The sequence below is a fragment of the Rhizopus microsporus genome (genome assembly GCF_002708625.1).
Source record: "Rhizopus microsporus ATCC 52813 unplaced genomic scaffold scaffold_1, whole genome shotgun sequence".
NCBI classification, from domain to species: Eukaryota; Fungi; Mucoromycota; class Mucoromycetes; order Mucorales; family Rhizopodaceae; genus Rhizopus; species Rhizopus microsporus.
Genome location: NW_019671916.1, coordinates 1,964,348 through 1,987,745, shown reverse-complemented (window position 1 = coordinate 1,987,745; position 23,398 = coordinate 1,964,348). Strand labels below are relative to the sequence as shown.

At 37.9% G+C, this 23,398-nt stretch overlaps 12 protein-coding genes across 12 annotated transcripts; 6 read left to right on the top strand and 6 right to left on the bottom strand.

The window, feature by feature from the left end:
* Nucleotides 1-227: 227 nt before the first annotated feature.
* RHIMIDRAFT_221941 (uncharacterized protein) lies at nt 228-1,022 on the top strand (the record flags this gene model as incomplete). The annotated part of the gene is made up of 3 exons (XM_023607450.1): nt 228-479; nt 534-610; nt 659-1,022. Exons 1-3 carry the CDS (start codon nt 306-308, stop codon nt 1,020-1,022), a joined length of 615 nt encoding a protein of 204 aa, XP_023471416.1. The 5' UTR covers nt 228-305.
* Nucleotides 1,023-1,120: 98 nt separating this feature from the next.
* On the bottom strand, nt 1,121-2,222 carry RHIMIDRAFT_221939 (NAD and Zn-dependent alcohol dehydrogenase; the record flags this gene model as incomplete). Its single annotated transcript, XM_023607449.1, has 2 exons — nt 1,121-2,013; nt 2,069-2,222. 2 exons carry the CDS (start codon nt 2,220-2,222, stop codon nt 1,121-1,123), a joined length of 1,047 nt encoding a protein of 348 aa, XP_023471415.1.
* Nucleotides 2,223-5,492: 3,270 nt separating this feature from the next.
* Nucleotides 5,493-7,779, top strand: RHIMIDRAFT_288536 (uncharacterized protein). Its single transcript, XM_023613575.1, has 5 exons — nt 5,493-5,753; nt 5,820-6,013; nt 6,071-6,356; nt 6,413-7,327; nt 7,387-7,779. The coding sequence occupies exons 1-5, from the start codon at nt 5,559-5,561 to the stop codon at nt 7,663-7,665; spliced, it is 1,869 nt and encodes a 622-aa protein (XP_023471414.1). The 5' UTR covers nt 5,493-5,558; the 3' UTR covers nt 7,666-7,779.
* A 70-nt stretch (nt 7,780-7,849) lies between these two features.
* On the top strand, nt 7,850-9,238 carry RHIMIDRAFT_296991 (rhomboid-domain-containing protein; the record flags this gene model as incomplete). Its single annotated transcript, XM_023614265.1, has 4 exons — nt 7,850-8,558; nt 8,634-8,699; nt 8,763-8,916; nt 8,967-9,238. The coding sequence occupies 4 exons, from the start codon at nt 7,850-7,852 to the stop codon at nt 9,154-9,156; spliced, it is 1,119 nt and encodes a 372-aa protein (XP_023471413.1). The 3' UTR covers nt 9,157-9,238.
* An 82-nt stretch (nt 9,239-9,320) lies between these two features.
* Nucleotides 9,321-10,345, bottom strand: RHIMIDRAFT_196341 (uncharacterized protein; the record flags this gene model as incomplete). Its single annotated transcript, XM_023606125.1, has 2 exons — nt 9,321-10,213; nt 10,267-10,345. The coding sequence occupies 2 exons, from the start codon at nt 10,343-10,345 to the stop codon at nt 9,321-9,323; spliced, it is 972 nt and encodes a 323-aa protein (XP_023471412.1).
* Nucleotides 10,346-10,922: 577 nt separating this feature from the next.
* RHIMIDRAFT_285030 (Aldo/keto reductase) lies at nt 10,923-12,149 on the top strand (the record flags this gene model as incomplete). Its single annotated transcript, XM_023613237.1, has 4 exons — nt 10,923-10,988; nt 11,049-11,459; nt 11,517-11,924; nt 11,979-12,149. 4 exons carry the CDS (start codon nt 10,923-10,925, stop codon nt 12,147-12,149), a joined length of 1,056 nt encoding a protein of 351 aa, XP_023471411.1.
* A 45-nt stretch (nt 12,150-12,194) lies between these two features.
* On the bottom strand, nt 12,195-13,137 carry RHIMIDRAFT_233127 (tRNA-intron endonuclease catalytic domain-like protein; the record flags this gene model as incomplete). Its single annotated transcript, XM_023607891.1, has 2 exons — nt 12,195-12,445; nt 12,513-13,137. 2 exons carry the CDS (start codon nt 13,135-13,137, stop codon nt 12,195-12,197), a joined length of 876 nt encoding a protein of 291 aa, XP_023471410.1.
* Nucleotides 13,138-13,412: 275 nt separating this feature from the next.
* On the bottom strand, nt 13,413-13,860 carry RHIMIDRAFT_254623 (uncharacterized protein). Its single transcript, XM_023611107.1, has one exon. It carries the CDS (start codon nt 13,850-13,852, stop codon nt 13,490-13,492), a length of 363 nt encoding a protein of 120 aa, XP_023471409.1. The 5' UTR covers nt 13,853-13,860; the 3' UTR covers nt 13,413-13,489.
* Nucleotides 13,861-14,420: 560 nt separating this feature from the next.
* RHIMIDRAFT_221926 (calcofluor white hypersensitive protein-like protein) lies at nt 14,421-18,032 on the top strand. The gene is made up of 11 exons (XM_023607448.1): nt 14,421-14,479; nt 14,533-14,578; nt 14,628-14,710; nt 14,769-15,201; nt 15,257-15,401; nt 15,460-15,480; nt 15,553-15,629; nt 15,686-15,731; nt 15,795-17,086; nt 17,139-17,230; nt 17,295-18,032. The coding sequence occupies exons 1-11, from the start codon at nt 14,447-14,449 to the stop codon at nt 17,904-17,906; spliced, it is 2,880 nt and encodes a 959-aa protein (XP_023471408.1). The 5' UTR covers nt 14,421-14,446; the 3' UTR covers nt 17,907-18,032.
* Nucleotides 18,033-18,071: 39 nt separating this feature from the next.
* Nucleotides 18,072-19,314, top strand: RHIMIDRAFT_233124 (uncharacterized protein; the record flags this gene model as incomplete). The annotated part of the gene is made up of 3 exons (XM_023607890.1): nt 18,072-18,397; nt 18,450-18,505; nt 18,560-19,314. 3 exons carry the CDS (start codon nt 18,072-18,074, stop codon nt 19,312-19,314), a joined length of 1,137 nt encoding a protein of 378 aa, XP_023471407.1.
* Nucleotides 19,315-19,390: 76 nt separating this feature from the next.
* Nucleotides 19,391-21,561, bottom strand: RHIMIDRAFT_11073 (uncharacterized protein). Its single transcript, XM_023605238.1, has 9 exons — nt 21,272-21,561; nt 21,198-21,219; nt 21,052-21,144; nt 20,873-20,989; nt 20,186-20,813; nt 19,991-20,123; nt 19,781-19,927; nt 19,543-19,728; nt 19,391-19,488 (listed from the first exon to the last, which is right to left on the bottom strand). The coding sequence occupies exons 1-9, from the start codon at nt 21,347-21,349 to the stop codon at nt 19,468-19,470; spliced, it is 1,425 nt and encodes a 474-aa protein (XP_023471406.1). The 5' UTR covers nt 21,350-21,561; the 3' UTR covers nt 19,391-19,467.
* Nucleotides 21,562-21,575: 14 nt separating this feature from the next.
* On the bottom strand, nt 21,576-22,736 carry RHIMIDRAFT_11028 (uncharacterized protein). Its single transcript, XM_023605230.1, has 2 exons — nt 21,946-22,736; nt 21,576-21,814 (listed from the first exon to the last, which is right to left on the bottom strand). Exons 1-2 carry the CDS (start codon nt 22,670-22,672, stop codon nt 21,810-21,812), a joined length of 732 nt encoding a protein of 243 aa, XP_023471405.1. The 5' UTR covers nt 22,673-22,736; the 3' UTR covers nt 21,576-21,809.
* Nucleotides 22,737-23,398: the final 662 nt, after the last annotated feature.

Here is a 23,398-nt window from a genome sequence, read left to right as displayed (position 1 = left end):
CTTTGTTTATGGTCCAAAGGGACTTTAGATATATCTTTAAAAAAAAAAGAAACGTGAATGAACAAAAGCATAAGGTTGTATTTAAACTGACATTAAAAATACAATATAAAGCTTATTCTCACAGTCTTTCCTTCCCTTCTTCCTAATATCTTACAATGTCAATCAAGAATATACTATTACAAATTTCAGAACAAGGAGGTGATATTATTAAAGATATTTGGTACCTTGCTTCTGTAAGTTGCTTCTAACAAACAAACAAAAAAAGCTTGACATGTCCTTACTCATTCATTTCAAAGGCAGTGGTCATGTCTTCAGTTAATCACCCAGAAGACATTCAACATATTTATGATATTGTGTCAGATAATGTGAATAAGATACCAAATAAAACACGAGAAGAGAAAAACAGACTGGTTTCTAAAATCATACTAAGGCTGAGAGAAGGCGTTTTCAAGAGTCACGTTATTGTTGGATTCCCCAAGGTCAGCAAAAATGCATATAAATATGTCAACGTGAGCGATAACAGCTTTATCTAGACCATTAATGCTCTTCAAACATTATCCAAGGTTACTCCTGAAGAGATAAAAGTCTTATTACCAAACAAACCATTAAGGTAAAGATGACATATATGCCACTGACTTATATTTAAACATTATACCAGAAAAGAAGAGACTTGGTCGGATGTCCAGAATGAGAGACAGAGAGGAAAAGCATTATTTGATAAAATCTATGATAAACACACAGACAAGGTGTACAATAACATGTATAATGCTTATCCAGATCTAGCACAAACAGCCCTCCATCACTTGTATGGTCCAACGCTTGCTGAATCATCCGTACTGAATGCAAAAGAGACAAGCTTGGTTGTTGTATCAAGTCTGATGGTTCAAAATGTGCCCTTACAACTAAAAGGCCATCTTTATGGTGCATCGCATAATGGAGCTACACAAGCAGAGATTGATGGTGTCAAAGACTTGGTTTCTAAGCTAGCAGATTATTATAAAGTGCATGTTTCTAGATTATAAAAAAATAAAAAATAAATAAAATAGTTATAAAGTACAACATGGCCTTTAAATCATAATTTATTAGAGGCGCTGAATGATACTTAATACAAAGTTATTGTCTAGTTTTCCAGTACAAATCTAAATCTAGGTAATCCAGCTCTAAAGTCTTCAATGGCCTTGTTAACTTCTGACATTGGGTACTTCTTGTACCAAGCCTTGAGGTTCTTTTCGGATACCAATTGAAGCATATCATCCAAATCTTTAACACTTCCAACTGCAGAGCCAACAACAACAATTTGCTTCATGAGTTGAAGGAAGATGGGGATGGGTGGATATTGGAATTCAGGAGCGCTGACATTAATGAAGATGCCATCAGGAAGCAAGAGGTTAAAGTAAGGTTCCCACTTGAAATCTTCTCCTACACCAGTGCAAATGATATGTGTCAACTTGTTTGCATATTTTGCCATTTCTTCTTCATTGTTTGTGATAACATAATCATCACATCCAAGCTTCATGGCATCATCGCGCTTCCTATTACTGGATGATAAAGCAATCACAGTGGCGCCTAATGCTTTACCAAACATGACTGCAAAGTGACCAAGGCCACCAATACCTAAAACACCTAAGGTAGAACCAGGACCGATCTTCCATCGTCTGAGGGGAGCAAAGGTTGTTACGCCTCCACACAAGAAGCTAGCAGCATTTTCGTTGGAAACATTATCAGGGATCTTGCAAATAAACGTTTCGTCACCACGCCATTTGTCAGCATAACCACCCAATGTCTTTTCACCAGTTGGCCAGCGAGCGTTATAGGTAGGAATTGATCCTTTCAAACAAATATTTTCGGCACCCTTGTTGCAACAATGACATTGTCCGCATGCACCGCATGCAGCGCCCATACCAGCACGATCACCAACCTTGACTCTTGTCACATTCTTTCCTACTCTTGTGACAACCCCAGCAATTTCATGGCCAACAATAGTTGGATAATCAGTGGGGAACCAGCCAGAGTCTGTAAATAGAAAGGTCAGTCATTGATCTTTAAAGCATACTATTTATATACATACCAATAGTGTGAACATCACTACCACAGATACCACAATGAGTGATATCCATCTCGACAGAATTATCATCCCAAGCCTTCATTGGAAATTGCATTTGTTCAAGTGGTTTGCCCTTGCCAACAGAAGCCCAACCAGTAAGTGTATCGCTATTAGGCATATTTTAGAAATAAGCAAAAGTTTACAATTAGTAAAAACGGCAATCATCTTTGTCCTATTTATTAAGAAAGTCCTGTCAGTGGTTTACGTACGCATATTTCCTTCAAAGTAAACTGCTCACGTATGCCTTTTTCTTTTACTCTCACTTTAGGTAATGAAGGACGTAAGCGGATAATTCGCGACCTTGTTCCTTGGAAACCGATTGGATCGGTGTAGGATTATCCCGCTCGTCTCTTTCTCTCTCATGGCTAATACTGGAAACTGGACATATTCTTTCATCCGTAAGCTACCCGCGGTTTGTTTGCTTTCAAAAAAGTATGCTTCAGAGTAATTTGATGGTTGGTGTTACGCAGCCAATTGTGATACAATTAATTTGAAGTAGATGGATACCACCAGCAATGACTTTGTAGCCATTGGATATGCAAGAAAGTCGAGGACCAAAGAAAATAAACCAGCAGTTGAAAGTTCTTGAACCTGCAAATCCAAAAATTACAAGCCAAATGCCTTTGCCAGCTTGTTTTTGCAAGTGCCAACACTAACGCGGATGACCCCATCGAGGTGCGTGATCTCCAAAAAAATATATTATAAAAAACAATGCAGGAGATGCACAAGGTAAATTAATACAATATTAGGTTTGTTTATTTTCTAACAAAAATAATAGACATGATCGAATATATTTCCATGTCCACAAAGAAAATCCGTTTAGTGGTCATTGACTATGCTGGATTAAGCACCAATCCAGAGCATGTGAGACTTTTTTTCAGGTAAGAATAAAAGATAATGTTATATTAATGATTTTACTGATAATTTCTTTTTCAACAATCATGAACAAAGCAAATATAAGCAGTTGAAAGAGATTATCGTTGATGAAGGACACAAGGTTTCGTGTCTTACAAGATATGAAATCTTGAACAATGATGATACAATAAAAAAGTTCAGCTGCAGGACGGCCTGTATAAGGCGTTCGAAGTAACTGCATTCTGTTTTTTTTTTAATAATAACTATTTGACTTATTTATTGATTATATCAATGTTCATATTTTTGGCAAATGGAATACAATTTTGAAATGGGATTAATATTTTATTATTACTGTTGTATAGTGCGTAACAGAAACAAAATCGTAAAGAATTGCCCCAAGTGATTTAATATGATTCCTTTCTTTTGCTGTTCAATAAAGCATTCTCATTATATTATTGGCACAGTTATTTTTTATTGAAAATTATCTTACAATAGACTCTCGATTGCGGAATATCTATCGGGAGCACGAATGACACTCCATAGTCAAGTTATTCCGTAATAATGCTTATGCACTGACAATTCTATATTGCGAGTATCCCATATTGCTGTATTTTGTAACCGAGAATCCACTGTACCAAAACTAAAGGGAAACACTACGCACATGCCATAGTACGGGTTTTCTATTTGCATTGCAGATCTGCACAACGTTCGCATAATAAGAAATATAAGCTTTTCAATTTGCACACCAAATAGCATATCTGTTGTAGTTATTCTATAAGTTTTTCATCTTATCGTAAAAGATTACTTGAAGAAAGAAAAATATAAACAAGACTGACCACAAAGTGCATTTTTCTGATAGACGTATCATGCCCAATTCTCATTGGCCCGTGATAAATACATGCAATAATCGTGTTTTCTTGTAAAAGAACGCACTTTTTTAATGAACGTTCTCTCTCAACATAATAAAGGAATTACTACAGACTTATTAATGCATACTTTTCTTATACTTCAGTGTTATACATAGTGTAGTGTGGGCGTGGTTTGTCTAGTACGTATGTCATAAAATGCGCAAATAATGTACAGATGTACTGTGGAAATATCAAAATCCGTATTTTCGCGTGTGCGTAGCACTTCCCCAACAATATACTCAAGCTTGATTAAACATTGACGATTTTCTCTTTTTTTTTTTAAAGAAAAAAAGAGCAGCTCTTTCGCAAATTTGAACGTCATATAAATTACAATGAAAACAACCGGTTCAACTATGCTATGTGGCTCTTCTAGTCCAACAGCACGACTGTAGCAAACATTCTCAAAATAGAAGGAACAACAGGCTTGCTCGTAAAGTTCGAAACTTGCCGCAAAGCCTTAGCTTGTTCTCAATGTGCAGTGTCCTCGAAAACGTTTTTGCCATTTTTTTAAAATCAGTTTTTTTTTTATGCTACTAAAGACCAAACAGTAAAGAAAGTGACCTTTTTGTAGCTTTGCTACAGTTATAATATAAGAGAGGTGAAGAAGAAAGGTCAACTATATTAAAATGTCGAAAAAAAAAGAGCTGTAAAGCAACTTTTGGATTTTTTATTGAGCTAATATTTGGTGGGTCCACCACGAGCATTTATAACACCTTTGATCCTCTTCGGCATAAAGCCAATTAATTTATTGATGCTTTCTGGAGTAAACTCCCTTCAAATAATCTTCAAAACTAGTTCTATGCTTTGTTGCGCTTTAGTATGAGGGTATAGAGGATTAACTCTCTGAGACCTGGTTTATGAAGTCGGTATTTGTCCTCATTCCTTTCTTCATAAACACAAGCTTCGACTTCTTTCCACCAGCTATGGTACCCAAACCATGATGGAAGTTTTGCCACTTTTGAAGGTTGGCGTAAGGCATTCTTTGTTGTATTTTTCCAGCGTCTTACGCCATATTCTGGGCTATGACGACAGCTTGCCGATTTCAAAGCTCGACTCGTCTATCCAGATTACTTTTCTCCAGTCGCCTACTGTTCAGTATTTGTAAATACAGAGTTGGTAGTGATTCGTCTTAAATGCTTTATTTGGCTATTGATAGTATCAGTTGGTGAACAAGACTGTATGTTCAATACGTCTTTAACAAGCCAATTTATTGCGAAATCTAGAATTTCCCGTAAATGGAAATACACTAATTCGACCTGTTTCGCTTTCAGGTCATATATCTTTTGCAATTTTTTTGCTATCTACTGGTATAGATCAGTATTGCTATTATTATTATTGTCAGTAAACATCCCTCTATATTTGCCGCCTTGTAATATGAGGTGACCACTCTTTGACGTTAAGTTCAAGTTTATCTTTATAAATAAATACTTACTTATCAATATGGTACCCAGTTTTGTCAATGATATAAAAACATATCAAATTTGCTTGTGGCTCTACTGTATTAATGCATGTTTTTATGTCTTGTTTTTCTGTAGGCTGAAAAATAGTCTAAATTTGGATCAAAGAACTGCAGTGGGCTTTTTCCTGTCGTTAGGCTGAACTCCGCAAGTCGCTTTTCCTTCTATTTCTCTATTGTTTATCTTGGTCTTCTTTTTTATATCTTTCCCCTTTCTCTTTCCCTTACTCCACCAATGACAGATATTGATACTAGTATTACTCTTGAACCTCAATCAGAAGCCGAACATCCTCTTCAACCAATTGTGACACAGGAAGATGCCACATTAGTTGAAGACAGATCTTTATTAAATAGTCAAAACCAACCTAATCTAAGCCGAGCTGCTTCAGACGCAACCACAAGTGAGCCAGCTAGTGCTTTACATACCAAGGTAATTTATATACACACATTATATGCTGAAACATATCTCATATTACTTTTTACATACAAAAAAAAGGGCTTTCAAAATACAACTGAATCTCAACAAGTGCAAGATCTAACAGTGAATGGTACCCTTCCTACTTGGCTTATCAGTGAACATTATACCATCGGTCCTGGGGTTTATGATATAAAATATACAAGGAAAATAGAAATAGACGGTATCCTTCAGAGTGCAACAGCTACTTTTACTCTTGGCCATTGGTTTGATGCGTAAGTTGTCCTCTTTCTTTTTCTTTTTTAGGGGTGAAACTAAGTATTGGATTATAGTCTTCCTTTAGTAAACAGATTTGATTTTAATGGAGAAAGGAACACAATTACATATCGTCATCGTTTACCAACAAAACGTCTCATTGAAAAAATTCGTGATCACCATGGATACGCACCCAACTTCCCTGCAGGTCTGTTCAAGACGAACCCTAACCAAACGATGCTCATCAAACTGTTAAATAATGGTAAAAAATTAAAACCTGACCGTGTTCCTTGTGGTCAACGTATGACGACACAAATGCCTGGTCTCGATGGACTTTTATTTTGTCAAGACTTTGCTAATCATGTAAGTTTCAAGGGGGAATAAAGAAATGTTGCCTTAAATATAACCATTTTGGTTAGATTCAAGAACTAGATTCATTTGACCTGAGTCCTTCTCGTATTCAGACTTGGGATGAGGTCAACCCTGATTTTAAAGGGTACAGTTCTTGCCCTAATGGACAAATTGATCATGAGACGGGTGAATATATCAACTTTACAATGGAAATTGGTTATCGAACGACCCGATACCATTTCTTTTCTGTATCAAAGGAAGAACCCAAGGGACATGTGATTGCCTCCATCTGGAATGCACCTACAGGTTGGGTTAACGGATTTGCCTTGACATCAAATTATATCATCATGGTCATTCATCCTATGCTGGCCAATTCGGGCGCTGTTCGATTCGCATGGAACGAAAGTGTCCTCGACTCATTCACCTTTTATCCTTCAGAACCTACCCTGTTCTATGTTATCTCTCGTGCAGACAAGGACGTCATTGCTTGTTATCGATCTAGTGCATGCTTCTCCTTAAACCAGGTGAATGCTTATGAAGATGTACATGGCAATGTTGTTCTGGATTTAGTATGTTATGAAGACGACAAGATCGTTCATCAGTTGTCCACAGAAAATCTGCGAGACCCCAACATGGACCGCTTGCCACCCTCTGAAATCAGGCGATTTGTGCTAAGCAACCCTCGACAGGAAGCAAGCAAGATTTATCTGGCCAATAACTCCTATATCCCATCAACCGTTGGTATTACTTCTCGTATAGGTTCTGTTTGGAACTATGTCACAGGCCAGTCTCATCTTCCGGAGAATGCAACAGGATCAAGCGGATGGCATGCTTGGATGCCTATCATCAAGTATGAAAGAATATCAGATACCGTTATTGAGTTACCCCAAGTCAATCCGCATTACAGAATGCGCAAGTACTCGTTTGTCTACGGTCTTGGCAACACGGGTAACAGCAAGATATGGAATTCTATAGTGAAATTGGTAAGTTTTTCTGTTGTTGCATACATGCTTTGACTAGTTATTAATCACAATTAATGCAGGATGTGGACAATAGTGCAGTTGTTGCCACTTGGCATGAGGATAATTGTTATCCCAGCGAAGCACAGTTTGTACCAAAGCCTAAAGATCAGTTATCAGACGAAAAGGACGAACAAGAAGATTCGGGTGTGTTGATTAGTGTTGTGATGGATGCAACCAGAGATACCTCATTCTTGCTCGTCTTGGATGCACATGATTTATCAGTGGTTGCCAAATCAGAATTGAACAAGTTAATTCCTCTCAGTTTTGGTCATGGATGCTATCGACAAAGATCTACTTAATCAATTGTTCCCTTTTTTATTATATGCATCTCTCACACATATACAAATAAACAATGTGTTTTTTCATATAATCATAAATGCATCCTACTGAAGGAGAGGGGGTAGGGAAAGGGGTAGAACTAAAAAAGAAACTTGACAATAAATCATTTTATTCTTCTTCTTCTTATTTACATGTTGTATATATATGTCGGAACAAGCCGCTCTAGAGGAACTTGTCAAGAAAAGACGAGCAAGACACAACCGTCAACTGAGTCATGTACAATTCATAAAACGCACACAAAGAACAGAAAAATGCCCACCAAGTTTGATTATACCCATAGAACAACAGCAAGAAGAACAAGCACCTGAGGAAAAGAATAATAAAGACGAATGCAACATATTTCGATACATTTCTATTGAACCATCAACCGAAAACGACCATTGGCCACTCTTTAGCTGGTTGTGGCTAGTTATCTTGATTATCTTGTTTTCAGGTGAGCTTTTGCTAAACAGACAAACCTCAGGGGAATTTTTTGAACTGTACCCCCTCAACAGTATGTTTGGACCCTCGATTGAGACCATGATCCAGACAGGTGCGAGATTTGCGCCCTGTATGAAGCCCGTCAGTACCATGCCAACAGGTCAACGATATATCTGCTTGAACACAACACTAATGAATGAAACACTCAGTCTCCTTGCTCCTTCATCGCCTGCCCTCTTTAACACTAGTTGCTCGCTTGAGACCATTTGCGGAATGACACCCTTTCGTCAGCCGGGTGTGCCTGATCAAGTCATCAGGTTTGCGACTCCCTTGGTTCTTCATACTGGGCTAGTCCATCTATGCTTGGATGGAGCGATCTTATTAATCATAAGCGTTAAGCTCGAACAAGCGATTAATTCACTTCGAACATCACGTAAAACCGAATAACTAGTACAAATAGTCCACTATAGTCCTATCACTTGTGTATCTCTAACTCTTCTTTGACTAGTTTTATTTATCTGCTCTGGCATATTTGGACATGCTCTTGGAGCAAATTTTGCAGAGCCTCTGACCGGTAATAAAATGAAAAAAATATTGAAAAGGTTCTTCTTTTTCAACTTTTTTTGATTATATATAGCGTATCTTGGTTGTAGTAGTTCGCTCTTTGGTTATTTGGGGTATTTGTATATTGACTTGCTAGTTCATTGGAATAGTACAAAGAAGAAGTTACAACATTTTGTAAAACTCTTTTTGGTAACCTTTGCTTGCTTTCTGCTTGGTTTATTGCCAGGGTAGGTTAAAGAAAGATATTTTTTAACAAAAGCTAATCCTCCTCAAATAGAGTGGATAGCTATTCTCATCTGGGTGGGCTTGCATCTGGTATCATCCTAGCCTTCTTTCTTATGCCGATCAAGGAAAAGGCACCCAATTTAAAAAAACGAATTATAGTATATTTTGCCAGATTATGCAGCCTTTGTATTTATGGAATATTATTAGGAATTTTAATTCGTCGTTTTACTATCATACAATAAACTGGTTGTTGAAGGACAGAGGAAAGAAGAGGGGAGGGGAGAGGGGGAAGCTATTTTTTTGGTTAGTTGCAGCATTGATATGTGTGTGTTTATGTGCATATATTCTGAGGGAGCATGTTTTTTGGGGGATGAAGAAAGAAAGAAAAGCAAAAAAAAGGGATACATTACGAGCGCAAAGAAGATACTGGTTCATTTTCAATCAAGTTATCCGACAAGACACTTCGAAGTCGACGTTCCTTTTCGTTTTCAAGTTGTTCATAAAGTAAGTAAAGTGCACGTTCATTTGCTTCGGGAGTTCCTTGAATCGTAAACATCCTTTCTCCAGTCTCGTCATGGGGCATCTTTGCGATCGAAATTCGAGATCCTGAAAGTCTACGTATTTCTGCAATCTTGGCACCACCCTTTCCGATGATACACCCTACCATATCTGCTGGAATAGAAATGTTTTGAGTACGTATTGCTGGATCATCCAACCTTACTGCTGGTTGTTGTTGTTGTTGATGTTTTGATGAAGATGGTGAATAATTGTTATTCTGTGGTGCAGTAGTAGTAGTAGTATTAGTGTTGGTAGTAGCAGCTGTAACAGTAGTAGCAGTATTCTGAGCAACTTGACTAGCCTTTATGGGATTATATAGAATAGTGCCATATGCTCTGTCTTTATCCTCCATCAGACAACGCCCCATATCCAAAATGGCGCTGTAGATGCCATCGACAGTACCCTTGATCTCTATAATACGCTCTGTGCTCTGAGGCAGCAATGTCTTTGATGCTACCATACGAACTCCCCAAGTATCTTGAATCTGCTTGATTTTAACACCTTGTCGACCAATGACGGAGCCCATCAAGTTATGAGATACCAATAGACGAAGATGAATCATGTGCATATTATTAGCAGGCAGTGTCTGGGATAATGTGTTTGCAATCAGTGAGTAGGCTTTGGCAACACCTTGTAAAGTGCCACTAATAGTCAACACACGATCTGGTATACCTTGAACTGATTTAGAGACACCTGCTTTTACACCAGTTGATTCTCTTATTTTTGCTACATTACTTCCACCTACAGATGTACACACGTTTTATATACTACTATTATTACATTATTATTATTACCTTTTCCAATAATGACACCTGCTTCTTTTGTTGACACGAGTGCTCGAAGGGTTAAATCGTCATTATTGATTTTACCCATCATTGGTTGATCAGCAACATTGTCGTTTCTATGATCAGAAAACTGGTCCACAGAAGTCATGTCTAAACTAAATGATCAGTTAGATTCCTACTCTTTTTCACCCCTTTCTCTCGTGTGTATATAATATGTGTTACTGTACTCGAATATAAAAAATAAAGAAAAAGGTTAAAAAAGGGATTTTTTTTTTCTTTCTCTCTACTTCTCTTTCTTGGGCGAGTTTAAAAACAACGACACAAACTTACATTATTGTTTATATTCTCTCAATGGATCATATTATTTCCCTCTTTATATGTAGTAAAATCATTAATCTGTCTGACCTTACTGCTACCCTTTATAATGATGCATGTAGAATTGGAATTCACGTGGATGAATGATTATCATCTCTAAAGAGTCCTTTGAGGATTAAATACGTGTGTGTGTATGTGTGTGTTTAATTGTGTGATACAAACTGGGAAAAGGATACGTGTGCCCTTTTAAAGAATATCTAAAATGGAAACAAGCTTACGATAGCACTTTTCCTATTCTACTCTTCTTATAAAAGGAGTCTTTGAATCTTTCATTTTTTATACATCTTAAAATGCCGTTAGAATCCAAATCAGCTCAAAAGATGTCATATGTTCCCTTTGGAAAAACGGGAATGAAAGTAAATTATATCACAACGAAAAGCAGATAATATACCAGTTAAAAAAAAACTTGACTTTAGGTATCACGTTTCTGTTTAGGTTGTATGTCATTTGGCTCTTCTCGATGGAAAGCCTGGGTGAAGGACGAAAGAGAGTCTTTGGAATTGATCGGAAAGGCTTACAGGGCTGGCATCAACTTTTTTGATACAGCAGACATGTACTCAAATGGTGAAAGCGAGCGTTTGTTGGGAAAGGCCATCAAGAAATTTGATATACCTCGGTCTCAGATTGTGATAGCGACGAAAGTATTCTTCAATGTCTTTGATGAAGTATCAAGGCAGTGCTCATGGGATAAACGAAACGAATGCACTTTTGAATATATTAATACCCTAGGCACGTCACGAAAACATTTATTTGATGCTGTCAATGCTTCCCTTGAGAGATTAGGTGTGGGATACATTGACCTATACCAGATCCATAGATTTGACCCTGTGAGTTTTAGATTGTAGCATATTTATCTCTGTATGCTCATGAACACCCTTTTAAAGCAAACATCGATTGAGGAGACCATGGAAGCATTAAATGATTTGGTACGTTCTGGTAAGGTCAGATATATCGGTGCAAGCTCAGGTTATACTTGGCAGTTTCAAAAAGCAAATGCTATAGCTGAAAGAAACGGATGGGCCAAGTTTGTATCTATGCAGAACTTTTACAACCTTCTTTATCGTGAAGAAGAGCGCGAGATGATCCCTTACTGCCAAGACAGCGGCATCGCTATCATTCCATGGTCACCCTTAGCTAAGGGTTATTTGGCAGGTAGAAACAGAAAGACAGCACGTACAAGTTCGGATATGTCTATTCCTTTCCTTTTTCAAACAGAAGAGGATAGTAACAATAATGCTATCATCAACAGAGTTGTCAAGATTGCTGTAAATCACAAATGCTCACCAGCCCAGGTACAGCAGAAAAAGAAAAAGAATATTGTATATAGTTTACTTATTTCAAACTAGATTGCCCTAGCATGGCTGTTATCAAAACCTTATGTTACTGCACCTATCGTAGGCATTACTGATGAGTCACAAATAGATGATATGATAGGCTCTCTTGAAATAAGATTAAGTAAGGAAGATATCAAATACCTCGAAGAAATATATGAACCACATAGAGTTCGTGGTATCTAATGACACGTATAATAAATGCAATGACAGTCTTTGAACAAATATGTATCACTCTCTATTCTTTTGAGCTGACCAGCGTCTATAGACTACTTCCTGTATTCTGTAGTTCTCGATCCGATCGATTGATTCGGGTATAGTGACATAGCATAGGACCAGTGTCTTTTTCACTTGTGTACATATACGATTCAGTCTTAATAACCATTGCCAGCTTTTAGTATCTTCAGGTTGTCCCTTTTGTAACGGTATGATGATTACCGCATAATCAGCATGTCGATACGCTGGTCCTAATTTGTACAGCACTTTAATAGAGAGAAAGGGATGTTTGTAAGTGACAGATGAATAGGTACTGAATATGCTCTCTTTTACCAAAATCTACACCAAATTTGATTCCACTTTTAGGCACCCATCCTAAGCTTCGATAGTAGTGATACACAGCATATGTATAATGAAACGTTGGATCATTTTGGCAAAACTTGGTCCAGCACTGTTCAATCGATAAGAGCTTCTGTTTACTATTTCTTATGTCAAGTGCCTTTAATGCAAATATCAAAAAATATGCTTCGCAAGGATCTAATTGGAGAGTTTCCATGTCTTTATGCTCTACTAAATCCAGCAGCTGATCAGGCTGGTATTTGTCTTGATCATCCTTAATGGCCTGATTTCTTCTTTTCTCTCTTCTCTTCTTGCGTCTCTCCACAGTAACATCTTCCAAAGATAGTTTATGCTGTTCTATTGTTCTACTTAGCCACGTTGGTTCACTTCTCGATAGACTTCCCTTTCCAAAAAAGCCATGATTATAGATCTGATGTCGATGCTCATTATAAATCCAAATGAAATTGCCAAATTCAAGAAACGTTGCTTGATAAGGTGGACGTTTAAAGTAATAGTGAAACCAGCTTAAGCATAGTTGTATTACTCGTTTATAAATTGTATTCGCCTCATATACTTCAATAGGAAGTGGTTTTATGACTACTGGGTTTCCTTTCTTCATGAATTTTTTTAAAATAAAAAAAGAGACTTCCCCAGATACACGCAACCGATTTTGTCAGAACCCCGCACGAACAGGTTAGATAGACGCGTTACTTATTGGCACAATCTCGTTGTATATTTCTTATATGATTAGTGTATCATCAACATAAAGGTAAAAAAGGTAAGCGAGTGTATCTCTCATCCTACAGATTTACACTCTTCTACTCCCAAAAGTACAAGGCGCTTGTATCACATGAAAGGATGATAGATCAAAATATAAACATTCAAGCAGACGATGTTTTATATTTTAACGTGAAAAAGGATGGATTTATTAGCATTTCACTGGGTATCTTAGTGACTGGACCAAGAAATAGTTAAATGTCAACATCGAGTTCATCTCCAAGGCCCTCAAGGATACCACGACGTTCGAGAGAGGCCGAATCTTGCTCATCTTCATCATCTTTGTCATCTTCATCCTGTTCATCTTCTTCGTCTTTTTCGTCTTTTTCGTCTTTTTCGTCCTCTTCATCTTCTTCGTCTTCTTCGTCACGGCGGACAAATCTGGATTCACCGAGCAAAGCCTCTCTGTTCAAGGTGCGACGATAGATGGCATCGGCATTAGACTTTTTGGCAAGAGTAACAACTCGTCTAACAATGTCATCATTAGGATTGCTGGGAACAGCAGAAACAAGAGCAAGAGTAGCAGCCAGGGCAAGAAAGATAAAAGTAGAACGCATTATGATAGCTGTCTTGAATGAGAAGAAGAAAGAATGCTATAGCGACCTTTTTATTCTTGTATCAATTGATTTAAGTTTACATATTTAATATGCCCATTATAGATATCTTTTCTATATGGACGACGACTTGTATGTAATATTTTTTTTTGTTTACGTCTGCTATAATGATGTTCAATGCAAATATTGCTTGTTCTTGTGTCTATGTCCAATGGAAGCAGTGATGGTAGTAACGCAAGATATAAGGAGCGTGACAGGATCAACAATTACAGCCTTGTAGAGACTCAGATACAATACAGCCACACTCATAACAGGCGTGGTTTCAGTACCATTTCTTTGTTCTAACATTAGCACGTGACATTTAGCAATGAAAAGCATACAAAACACAGTAAACACAGCACATACAAACTACAGAGTGCAAAATGCGTCTATGATACATATCATAACTATCTTATGCGATCCTCCCATTGGAGCTTTGTGTATTGACATATTGCAAATGTGAGTGTGTACCTGACAGTAATGCGGGGTTTTAAGATTACCCCCTTCGAATTAAAAATCTTTAAGCGCGCTTCGACATCTCTTCTTTGCGCTTTAGAGATGACTGAAGTGGAGCCAATCATTGTCAAAAGAGTAAAGGGAAAAAAAAATAGGCAAGAACGAACTATGCTCACAATAACACATAGATTGGAGCCAAATATATCTCTTATTCGCATACTCTTTTTGCATACAGTAATATATTGACTCAGCTATTTTACACACCAACTGATATATACAATAGGTGCCTTCTTAATTGCGCTTGCCGTTGGCTGTTATACACATTATTACAAGATTGTACAAAATGAATACTTTGGATACCCTGATGTAAGATGAGAGACATCAAGAAAGAGAAAGCTCATGACGCTTAATCTTGCTTCATTAGGAATGGTTTCCAAGTGTCAGCGCAACTACCGGAGATAGATACCCTGCTCGTGCCATCTTTCAAATTTTCATTGCACTGACCTCAGGGCCCCGGTTTGCACTTGTATTCCTTTGGTACTTTTATACAACGCAATCTGCCAAGACAGTATCAAATGGGTTTGGCTTATTTTTGTTGTCAGTGGGCATCATTAGAACTGTTGCATGTGGTGGATGGGTGTATATCACCTCTACAGACGATCATCTTACTCACGACATTGCAATGATACTTTATCTCCTTTGTACGTTACCATGGCAGCTCGGTGTTCTTTACTCGAGCGCAAAGGCTAATCAAACTGCTATCAAATGGAGAAGATCTCTTACATCGGCGTTTTTTATCACATTACCTCCAATGATTTATTTCTTTATTCAACACAAGGTTCATAGAATACCTGGAGGTAAGACTATACTCGAACAAAAAAAAAAGAAATCCTCATCTTCTCTATTCTTTAGCCTACACGACCTATGCTTTCTTTGAGTGGTCCTTGATATTGTATGATGTCGCTTATGATGCAGTTACTGCCATTGAATTCCAGAACTTTGAATTGACAATCACTGACAAATCACCAAATTTAGCAACAGCTGCCTTGTCTTCTTCGTAAGTCGTCTCTGTACACAAAAAAGTGGTCGGAAAACTAATTTTTATTTTTATGAAGCTCTGTTCCATTTACAGCCAAGTAAAGTAACCTTTCTTTTTTTCTTGTTTTTCTCTCTTTTCTTATGCTAATACAATCTAAAAATGACATTAGCCCAGAAGGCAATATAGATGCTTCCACTTTACGTACATTGACTATGCTTAGAGGATTTGCTACAGAAACATATTTAGGTAAGGATAGACATGGTCCACCAAAAAAAAAAGAATGCTCACATGATATTTGTCAGCATTTGTATTCTGGTCAATGCTTACCTCGTTGGCTCTCTTGATATGGTAACATATGCGCGAATTATTCTTGAACGTGTGTATGTATGTCTAAACTGATCATATGCTTAGGTACTTCCCATTATGGTATATGGGTATTTCAGGCTATGAAGCATTCTTGCTTATCACCTTACTTCCAGTATTCCTTGCCATTCGACCTTTAAGACGACTTGTATACAAATATCGTGGACTTGTTCACTTGATTTCCTTGGTAGGTGTTGCTTCCTATCTCAAAGTTGACCCTGTCTGGCGCTTATCCTTGTCTGCAATTGGCATTGGCTTGAGTTTGACGGCCTGGATTGCCGGATGGATTGAATCCAATGGTCAAACTGGAGAACTTGAACGCTCCGTTCTCATCTGGGGACTTGGTCTGATCATGCACTGCGTTGTCAAGATGGCCTGGTACACAGAAAATCCCATTTGGCCAATCATGAATAGACAAAATGGAGGTCTGAACGATGTCGGCCTTGTATTTGGTGTTGTTGCATCCGTTGATGTCCTATTGCGTGATTTTTCAAATGGTCATCGTTCAGAATCAAGTAATGAATCTGCTGTTAGATATCCTGGTAGCTCTCTCTTCGCTGGATTAGGCTTTGGTAGCTTACTGTTTGCACTTCATTCGATGTATACCGATTCTTCTACGATCATGCGTTGGACAGTAGATGGATATCCAAACTATGGTCCTGACCCAGTACCATGGGGTATTGCCACTATTGCTGCTCTTGGCATAGGTCTTGCTATTTCACCTTATCGACGACTGACGACCAGTTTTGGATGGTACACCGTTGGTGCAGCCTCTTGCGCAATCTTTTACATTTATTCTTCATGGACAGCATTTTATGGTGGTCTTGTCTTGGGCACTTATTTGACATCCATCACGCCTGCCATGACCCGTGGTCTGTCTACGCAATCACCTTTTATTACCTTATTCTCTGCATTCATGTCATACAATATATTGTGCTTGGCACATGTCTGGGTTGTTGCTTATGAATTTGTGCCTGGTGGCGTCTATGCTCGTGAAAGAACTGATGTCATCCTTTGCTCAGTTATGCTCTTGATTGGTTTGGGTGTCTTCAACGCAAACAAGCAAGCAAGACAAGATATTCAAAAGAGACTGGCCCAGTTCCATATACTGAAGCACGCTCGATTCACGACTCGTATATTAGTTGCCTTTTTTATTGGACTTTCTACTTTGGTGTCAACGCATCGTCTGATGAATACCATATCACCTGCGCCTTATACAACCTCCGAAAAGTCATTCACTGCTGGTATTTGGACTATTCATTTTGCTTTAGACAATGATATGTGGGCTAGTGAACGCCGCATGCGTGACGCCATTCGTGACCTTCAGTTGGATGTTGTTGGTAAGAATGAAGGAAAGAAATAGGTGTGTTTGATAGTCATTCATTATCTTAGGTTTCCTTGAATCTGATACGATGAGAATTATCATGGGTAACCGTGATTGGGCACAATCTATTGCAGAGGAATTAGGTTACTACCTTGATTTTGTAAGCCATCGTATATATATATATATATATATATATGTTGCATAATCTAACACTCCAATTGTAGGGACCTGCAAGCATGAAACATACTTGGGGTTGCTTAATGCTTTCCAAGTTCCCTATCATCAAATCAGAACACCATCTTTTACCTTCACCTGTAGGAGAACTAGCATGCGCCATTCATGCCACTTTGGATGTTTATGGTCAGCCTGTGGACTTTATTGTCAGTCACAACGGACAGGACGAAAACTACAATGATAGAATTCAACAGACGACCAAATTGGCAGAGATTATGCGCACTAGTCCAAATCCATTTGTGTTCCTTGGCTATGTAGTCACCAAGCCACAACAAGAAATTTATCACTTGCTCTTTGATGGTGGTCAGATCAATGACATTGACCCTACCGATTGGGATCGTTGGTGTGAGTATGTAGGTTACAGAGGCTTGCGTCGTGTTGGTTATGCTCGTATCAGTCATGGGGGCATTACAGATACAGAAATTCAATCTGGTAAATTCCAAGTGGTCGATAATCCAAAGGATTACTGGAAGGCGTCTTATGATCGTATTCCTGAGCAAGAAGTTAAACCAGAACTAAGATATCCTTCCATGTTTTATGGACAGGGAGTACGTGGACACAGATACCATGTATTCGATGAACCTCGTTATTTCAGAAACTGATAGAATAGTAGTAATAGTAGTAGTAGCAGTAACAATAATAAACAGTACATCCTTTATTTCTCTGTAACTGCGGTCCGTGTGATGATGTGCTGGGTTACACTTGTCTATAAAAAGCAAAGAGCAGAAAACATTTCTTTCTCTCTCTTTTTTCTTTCTATTTTAAAAATGGTTCTAACGATCGATGATATAGTAACACATTTTGTACTGTCAAGTCATCCTCGAAACCGCGCCATAGTTGATATTAAAGAGAAAAAGACAAACAAGTTACGGTACATCAAGATCAGACACAGACTCTCCATTTATGCCGTGAGCCTCGTTAGTCCAATCACATTTGATGTGATGGCTGAAGTTCAAGCCAAGAACGCCTTGACAAAATCCAAGCTTATCATTTTGCATTTCGAAACAAAACCGGATGTTCAAGTAGAGTTGCGCGAGACGTCAAGGGTCGGTTTTGAATGGACATTTATTTGGGAAGGAGAGAAATATAGATGGTGTGTAGACATGTACGCATGCTTTTTTCTCTTTATTCATATTTGCCTTTAGGGTTCGAGAAAGTCGTATGAGTAATAATCTTGAATGTAGAGCAGTAAGAAAGACAGGTAAAGAAAAAAATCAATTAGTATGATCACAAATTAACTTTGATCTCATGGTAGGGGACATATGTGTTGCTCAGTACCTTCCTCGTGTGCTAAAGGATGAATACTTTGGTATCATTTCTTTACTTGGATATAATATGCTTCGTTGTGAACTAAGTCAATCCAAGGAGCTAGAGCTCCTCTTATTTATCTCGCTTATTACCTTACTTGATAAATCCGACGATGCAAGCTGGAAAAGAGATTCGATTAGCAAAGGAATCCCTCAAGAGGATATGCCGCGGACTCCAGTGTCGGAGCGAGTACAGCAAAAGAAACAAAAGATGGAACGCACCAATGAGCAAAAGTTGCAGTTCATGCTAGATAAAGAAGTGCGTCGATCCCAAAAGCAGATACAGGCTGACCAAAAGAGATATCCAGCAAGTGCTGGGAATAGTCCTGCTCATACACCCAAGACATCGCCTATGCCGACTCCTACTGCTTCATCTAATTCACTCAAATTGGCCAAAAGGAGATCGGTTGCTCAATCTAGTAACAATAGCCCACTCATTACGCCAACAAATAGTACGAATGGCAGTGGTACAAAAAGACTGTCAAAGTTATTTAGCAGTTTAGCAAGCCTGAAACAACAACAGCAACCGCAGCAGCCTAGCACAGACCATAATAGAATGTCAGTAGCATTTCCTGTTATTGATCAATTGAGAAAAGACACCTATGATCACCAACACACATTCCCTTATTACTCGCATAGTCTGTACGGAAATCGCACCAGAAGTGAATTGATGTCGCATTGGCCAAAGAGTGAAGAGTCGTAAAATATAAACAAATAAATATTTATTTTCTGATGAACTTAGCAACAGAAAAGGTTGAATAAAGACTATTGAAGTAAAATTTTAATGAAGGGGTTGTAATATGTAATGTTGTATTTTCTATAAGAGAGTAAATAAATAAAAAAAGTGCACGGTTTTTTAACTCAAAATTGGCAAGAACTATACAGTAAAAAGTTTAGTTTGAGTCAATTGAACCATTTTCTTGATACTTACATTGCCTACAATGACGCTTGGTAAGTCAAATATATCTCGTTTAATTGTAAAGCAAAAAGTACATGGCACTACTCGTTTTGTAGGGCTCATCAAAATACATGTACTATAGACTGCTGAATCTGTATTATCAAATGCATGTAGAGCGTATTTTTCCCAATATTCTACGGCTGAAGGATTGCTCATGAGCTATGATAATGTCAGTATTTCATTTACTATAAGCTCTATTGTACACACATACCTCATAAATATATGTCTTCTTATTAAGTAGCATATCTCGAGACCATTGGGTGAGCAGAGAAAATTCTTTTCCGACAAGGGCGATCTCCCCTGTTCTACGCCACACAACGGTTGGTGTACCTGAATAACTAATTAATTTTTCATATTCCTACACAGATAAAGAATTAGGCCCATTGTATTATACATTTTCTCTAAAAAAGCCATCATTTACCAATAAGGTACGCTGCAGACATTTTTCTGTAAATATTAAATCATCCTCCGTCAAATTCATCATAGATGCCAAAACAGAAGGCCGAAAAAGCGCCAGCGCTCTACTAATTCTCATCAAATCCTCTCTACCCATTCTTTGATATTTGTAAGTTCTACTGATCTATTTCATATAAAAAAAAAAGACACAATTCTGTACCTTGTCTTTACATAATTGATAAGATAATGGTATCCTTCCGCATAACTAAATGGTTTGGTTGCACTAGCGTATGCCATTTCCGGTGTAATAATTTGATTTCTCCTTTTGACAGCGGGACCCGTGGTTGCTGTAATCGGACTCGCAACTTTAGCAACTACTGCACCGTCACCGTATGCAGATAAAGTAGATATACCTGAGGCAGATATCTGTGATGTATCCATGCTGGAAGAAGCAACGGAAGCGACAGAGGATCCTTTGGGTGTTGTATTACCATTGTTGCTATTATTGTTACTAGGGCTATTGCTGACACTATTGTTTCGGTTGATAAATGCATTGGTGGCAGACGCATTGGACATGAGCTGTGTGGTATTGTGATTTGATAGAAATGAAGGATCCCCTCTCAATATGTTTACATTATCTACTATAGGTGAAGGAGCCCATATGTTATTTAAAGTGTTTTGTTGAACATTAGGTGTTGAAGTACTTGCAGCATCAACTAAAGGTGATCCAAGCATGTTGGAAAGTATGGAGTACTCAAGATTGGTTGCATTTGATCCGAATCCATAGTTGTAGTTCTCTATGGGAAGTAAAGCGTTGTTTGATGCTGCATTTAATATGGATTGGGCATCTGTTTGAGATATAAGTGAATAATGCAATACAAATACAAGCTCTTTTTATCTGTTTTACCAGCACTCATAAAATTTTGTGCTTGAAAATCGCTTGTTTCCCCTTGTGTGAATGAACTCATTGGTGTTGATACCGATGTCTGAGGACTATAAGCTGTTGTAGGTGTATTCACAGGTTCTATTTGAATAAAAGGAGTTAGTAACATGTAGAATATCCCCTTTTTTCTTTTATTTATCTACCATCAATATCCTGCAAGTATTTTGCTTTCTTCCTAGCACCATCAGTACAAGTGGTGGAAAGATTCCTTTTTATACATCTTTGACAAGGCCGTGCTATTAATTATTTAGTATGAGTGTTTTAGATTCTTTTTACTTCTTATTCTTACAATCATCACAAGTAAGGTGTGCCTATATTTAAGAAAGGGATCATTAGTCATTTTCAAAATCTTTAAAATTGTACCTTTTGGCAGTGAATGCAGGCTCTTGCGGCTTTCTTCTTTCTTGGTGCAGAGGTTGTTTTTGTTTGTTCCTGCTTCATTACAGACTTGTTTATTTTCTGATTTCTCTCAAATGTTTAATTATATAATGTTAAATATATCAAGTGCTTCTACGCCTTTTTTTTTTTTCTTCAGATGAAAAGAGAGCGGAACAAAAAATTAAATTCGAGCATTGTAAATTGAATACCAGCGCTTAAACGATTATCCTGATCGTCAACATCAGTAGTAGATCATCCTCTCCTGAAAATTGAAAAGTATTAATGATTACAGTCTTTTTATTATAAAAGGCTTTTAATTTAAAAGAAAAAATCAAAAATATAAAGTAAAATGAAGCCAATTTAAAAATTTATAAAATAATTGAAGTACTCGTAAAGACACAATGGTTATCTAAAAACCCTCTATTCGCAATCGTCGTCGCCGTCGTTGTCACCATCGTGTCCATCGTCATCGCCATCATCGTCACCATCGTTGTCACCATCATCGTCACCGTCATCGTCACCATCATCGTCACCATCTTCGCAGTCTTCATCACCATCGCCATCATCACCGTCATGGTCACCGTCATGGTCACCGTCATGGTCGCCATCATGGTCACCGTCATGGTCGCCATCATGGTCGCCGTCATGGTCACCATCATGATCACCTTTTCCAGAACATTTATCGCAGTCGCCGCCACCACTGGCTACATCGACATCGGCATCATTTAGGATATTTTCAACATTCAAGTTTTCAGCAGTATTTTTGAGAACACCATTGACTTTAACAGGAACATTATGAACATCTGCCACAGAACCGTCTCCACGACGATCTAAGACATGGACATGGAGATCGTTAAGAATGTCTTTAATTTCGAGATTCTTGGCAGCATCATTAGCAACATCCTTTACACCAACATTAACACCAGACACGTCAGCAACAGAACCTCCACCACGCTTAGCAACATTGACTTTAGGTCTGTTAGCAATATTCTTGACTTGAGCATTCTTGGCAATGTTATTTCCAACTTTTTTCACGCCAACTGAAACCCCCTTGATTGAAATAAGACCACGCTTAGAAACATTGACATCGACGTGGTTGGCAGTTTCTCCAACTTGGACGTTTTCGGCAGCATCATTAACATCGTTGTGTCCATCAACATGAACATCAGACGCTTTAACAGCATCACGGCGTCTCAAGACATGAGCCTTTGCGTCATTTCCAATGTCCTTGACTTGAGCGTTCTTGGCAGCATTGTTGAGAATGCAGGAAGCTTTAACATTGACATCTTTTACATCGATAAGGCCTCGGCGTTGAGGGATAGTAGCGGCATCGACCAAGAGAGCAGTAAAGGCAACTGCGATGAAACCAAGAGAGAGGACCTTCATTGATATATTTTTTATGTTTTTATAAAGAAAGTGAAGAAGAGATTACTTTTTTAAAAAGAAAGAAGTTGTTGAGAGAAAGAGAAAGAACGAATATTTTGTGCTTCTTTTATACAAAAAACAGAAGCAAGATAAAGTTAAATATACAAGAGTTATTATTGGCTAATGACTGATTGAAAGATTGAAAGAATAGGGAGGTTACAACAAAGAAAAACACATGGTAGATGCATAGCTCTACTATCACAAACCTTCTTGAGTTCGTCATGCAGCAAGTTAACATGATGTTCTCCTATTTTCAAATAAAAAATAATTGTATGATTGAGTATACGCGCAAACTATAACTCTTTAGTATTTCCTTATTCTTTAGACTGTCTTCCTTTTTGGCTCTTTCCTGATCGTCGTAGTTTCTCTACATTAATTAGTATTATAAAGCTTGCATACATGTAGTTTCACATCAGTGAGGTAGGAGGAAAATCATTGCATAAATGCTGTGCAACATCAAGACACCAACTGTCCGACTGGATGTGTCCTGAAATTGATCAACAAGGTCACCTAGGATACTTGATGCACCAATTAGATCTTTTTTAAGTATCTATGGCCTCTCCGTTTATTTGCTTACCTGTAGGCTAATGTTTGTCTGAAGTACATAAATTTATAAGCCATTAGATTAAGCTTCCATTCAAAAGCTGCAAAGGGTCATTTGGGTCCTCAGAGTGTTTAATTCAGGCT

Excerpts from the sequence above, each read along its gene's own strand:
- RHIMIDRAFT_288536 (XM_023613575.1), top strand. The coding sequence starts at position 5,559 with ATGACAGATATTGATACTAGTATTACTCTTGAACCTCAATCAGAAGCC. Across the intron at positions 5,754-5,819 it reads CTAGTGCTTTACATACCAAG|GGCTTTCAAAATACAACTGA; the intron begins GTAATTTATATA and ends TACAAAAAAAAG. Across the intron at positions 6,357-6,412 it reads GTCAAGACTTTGCTAATCAT|ATTCAAGAACTAGATTCATT; the intron begins GTAAGTTTCAAG and ends CATTTTGGTTAG.
- RHIMIDRAFT_254623 (XM_023611107.1), bottom strand. The coding sequence starts at position 13,852 with ATGCGTTCTACTTTTATCTTTCTTGCCCTGGCTGCTACTCTTGCTCTT.
- RHIMIDRAFT_221926 (XM_023607448.1), top strand. The coding sequence starts at position 14,447 with ATGACTGAAGTGGAGCCAATCATTGTCAAAAGA. Across the intron at positions 15,402-15,459 it reads ACAGCTGCCTTGTCTTCTTC|CTCTGTTCCATTTACAGCCA; the intron begins GTAAGTCGTCTC and ends ATTTTTATGAAG. Across the intron at positions 15,481-15,552 it reads TCTGTTCCATTTACAGCCAA|CCCAGAAGGCAATATAGATG; the intron begins GTAAAGTAACCT and ends AAATGACATTAG.
- RHIMIDRAFT_11073 (XM_023605238.1), bottom strand. The coding sequence starts at position 21,349 with ATGAAGCAGGAACAAACAAAAACAACCTCTGCACCAAGAAAGAAGAAA. Across the intron at positions 21,145-21,197 it reads ACACCTTACTTGTGATGATT|CACGGCCTTGTCAAAGATGT; the intron begins GTAAGAATAAGA and ends AATAATTAATAG. Across the intron at positions 19,489-19,542 it reads CAAGCGTCATTGTAGGCAAT|TTCTTGCCAATTTTGAGTTA; the intron begins GTAAGTATCAAG and ends TTTACTGTATAG.
- RHIMIDRAFT_11028 (XM_023605230.1), bottom strand. The coding sequence starts at position 22,672 with ATGAAGGTCCTCTCTCTTGGTTTCATCGCAGTTGCCTTTACTGCTCTC.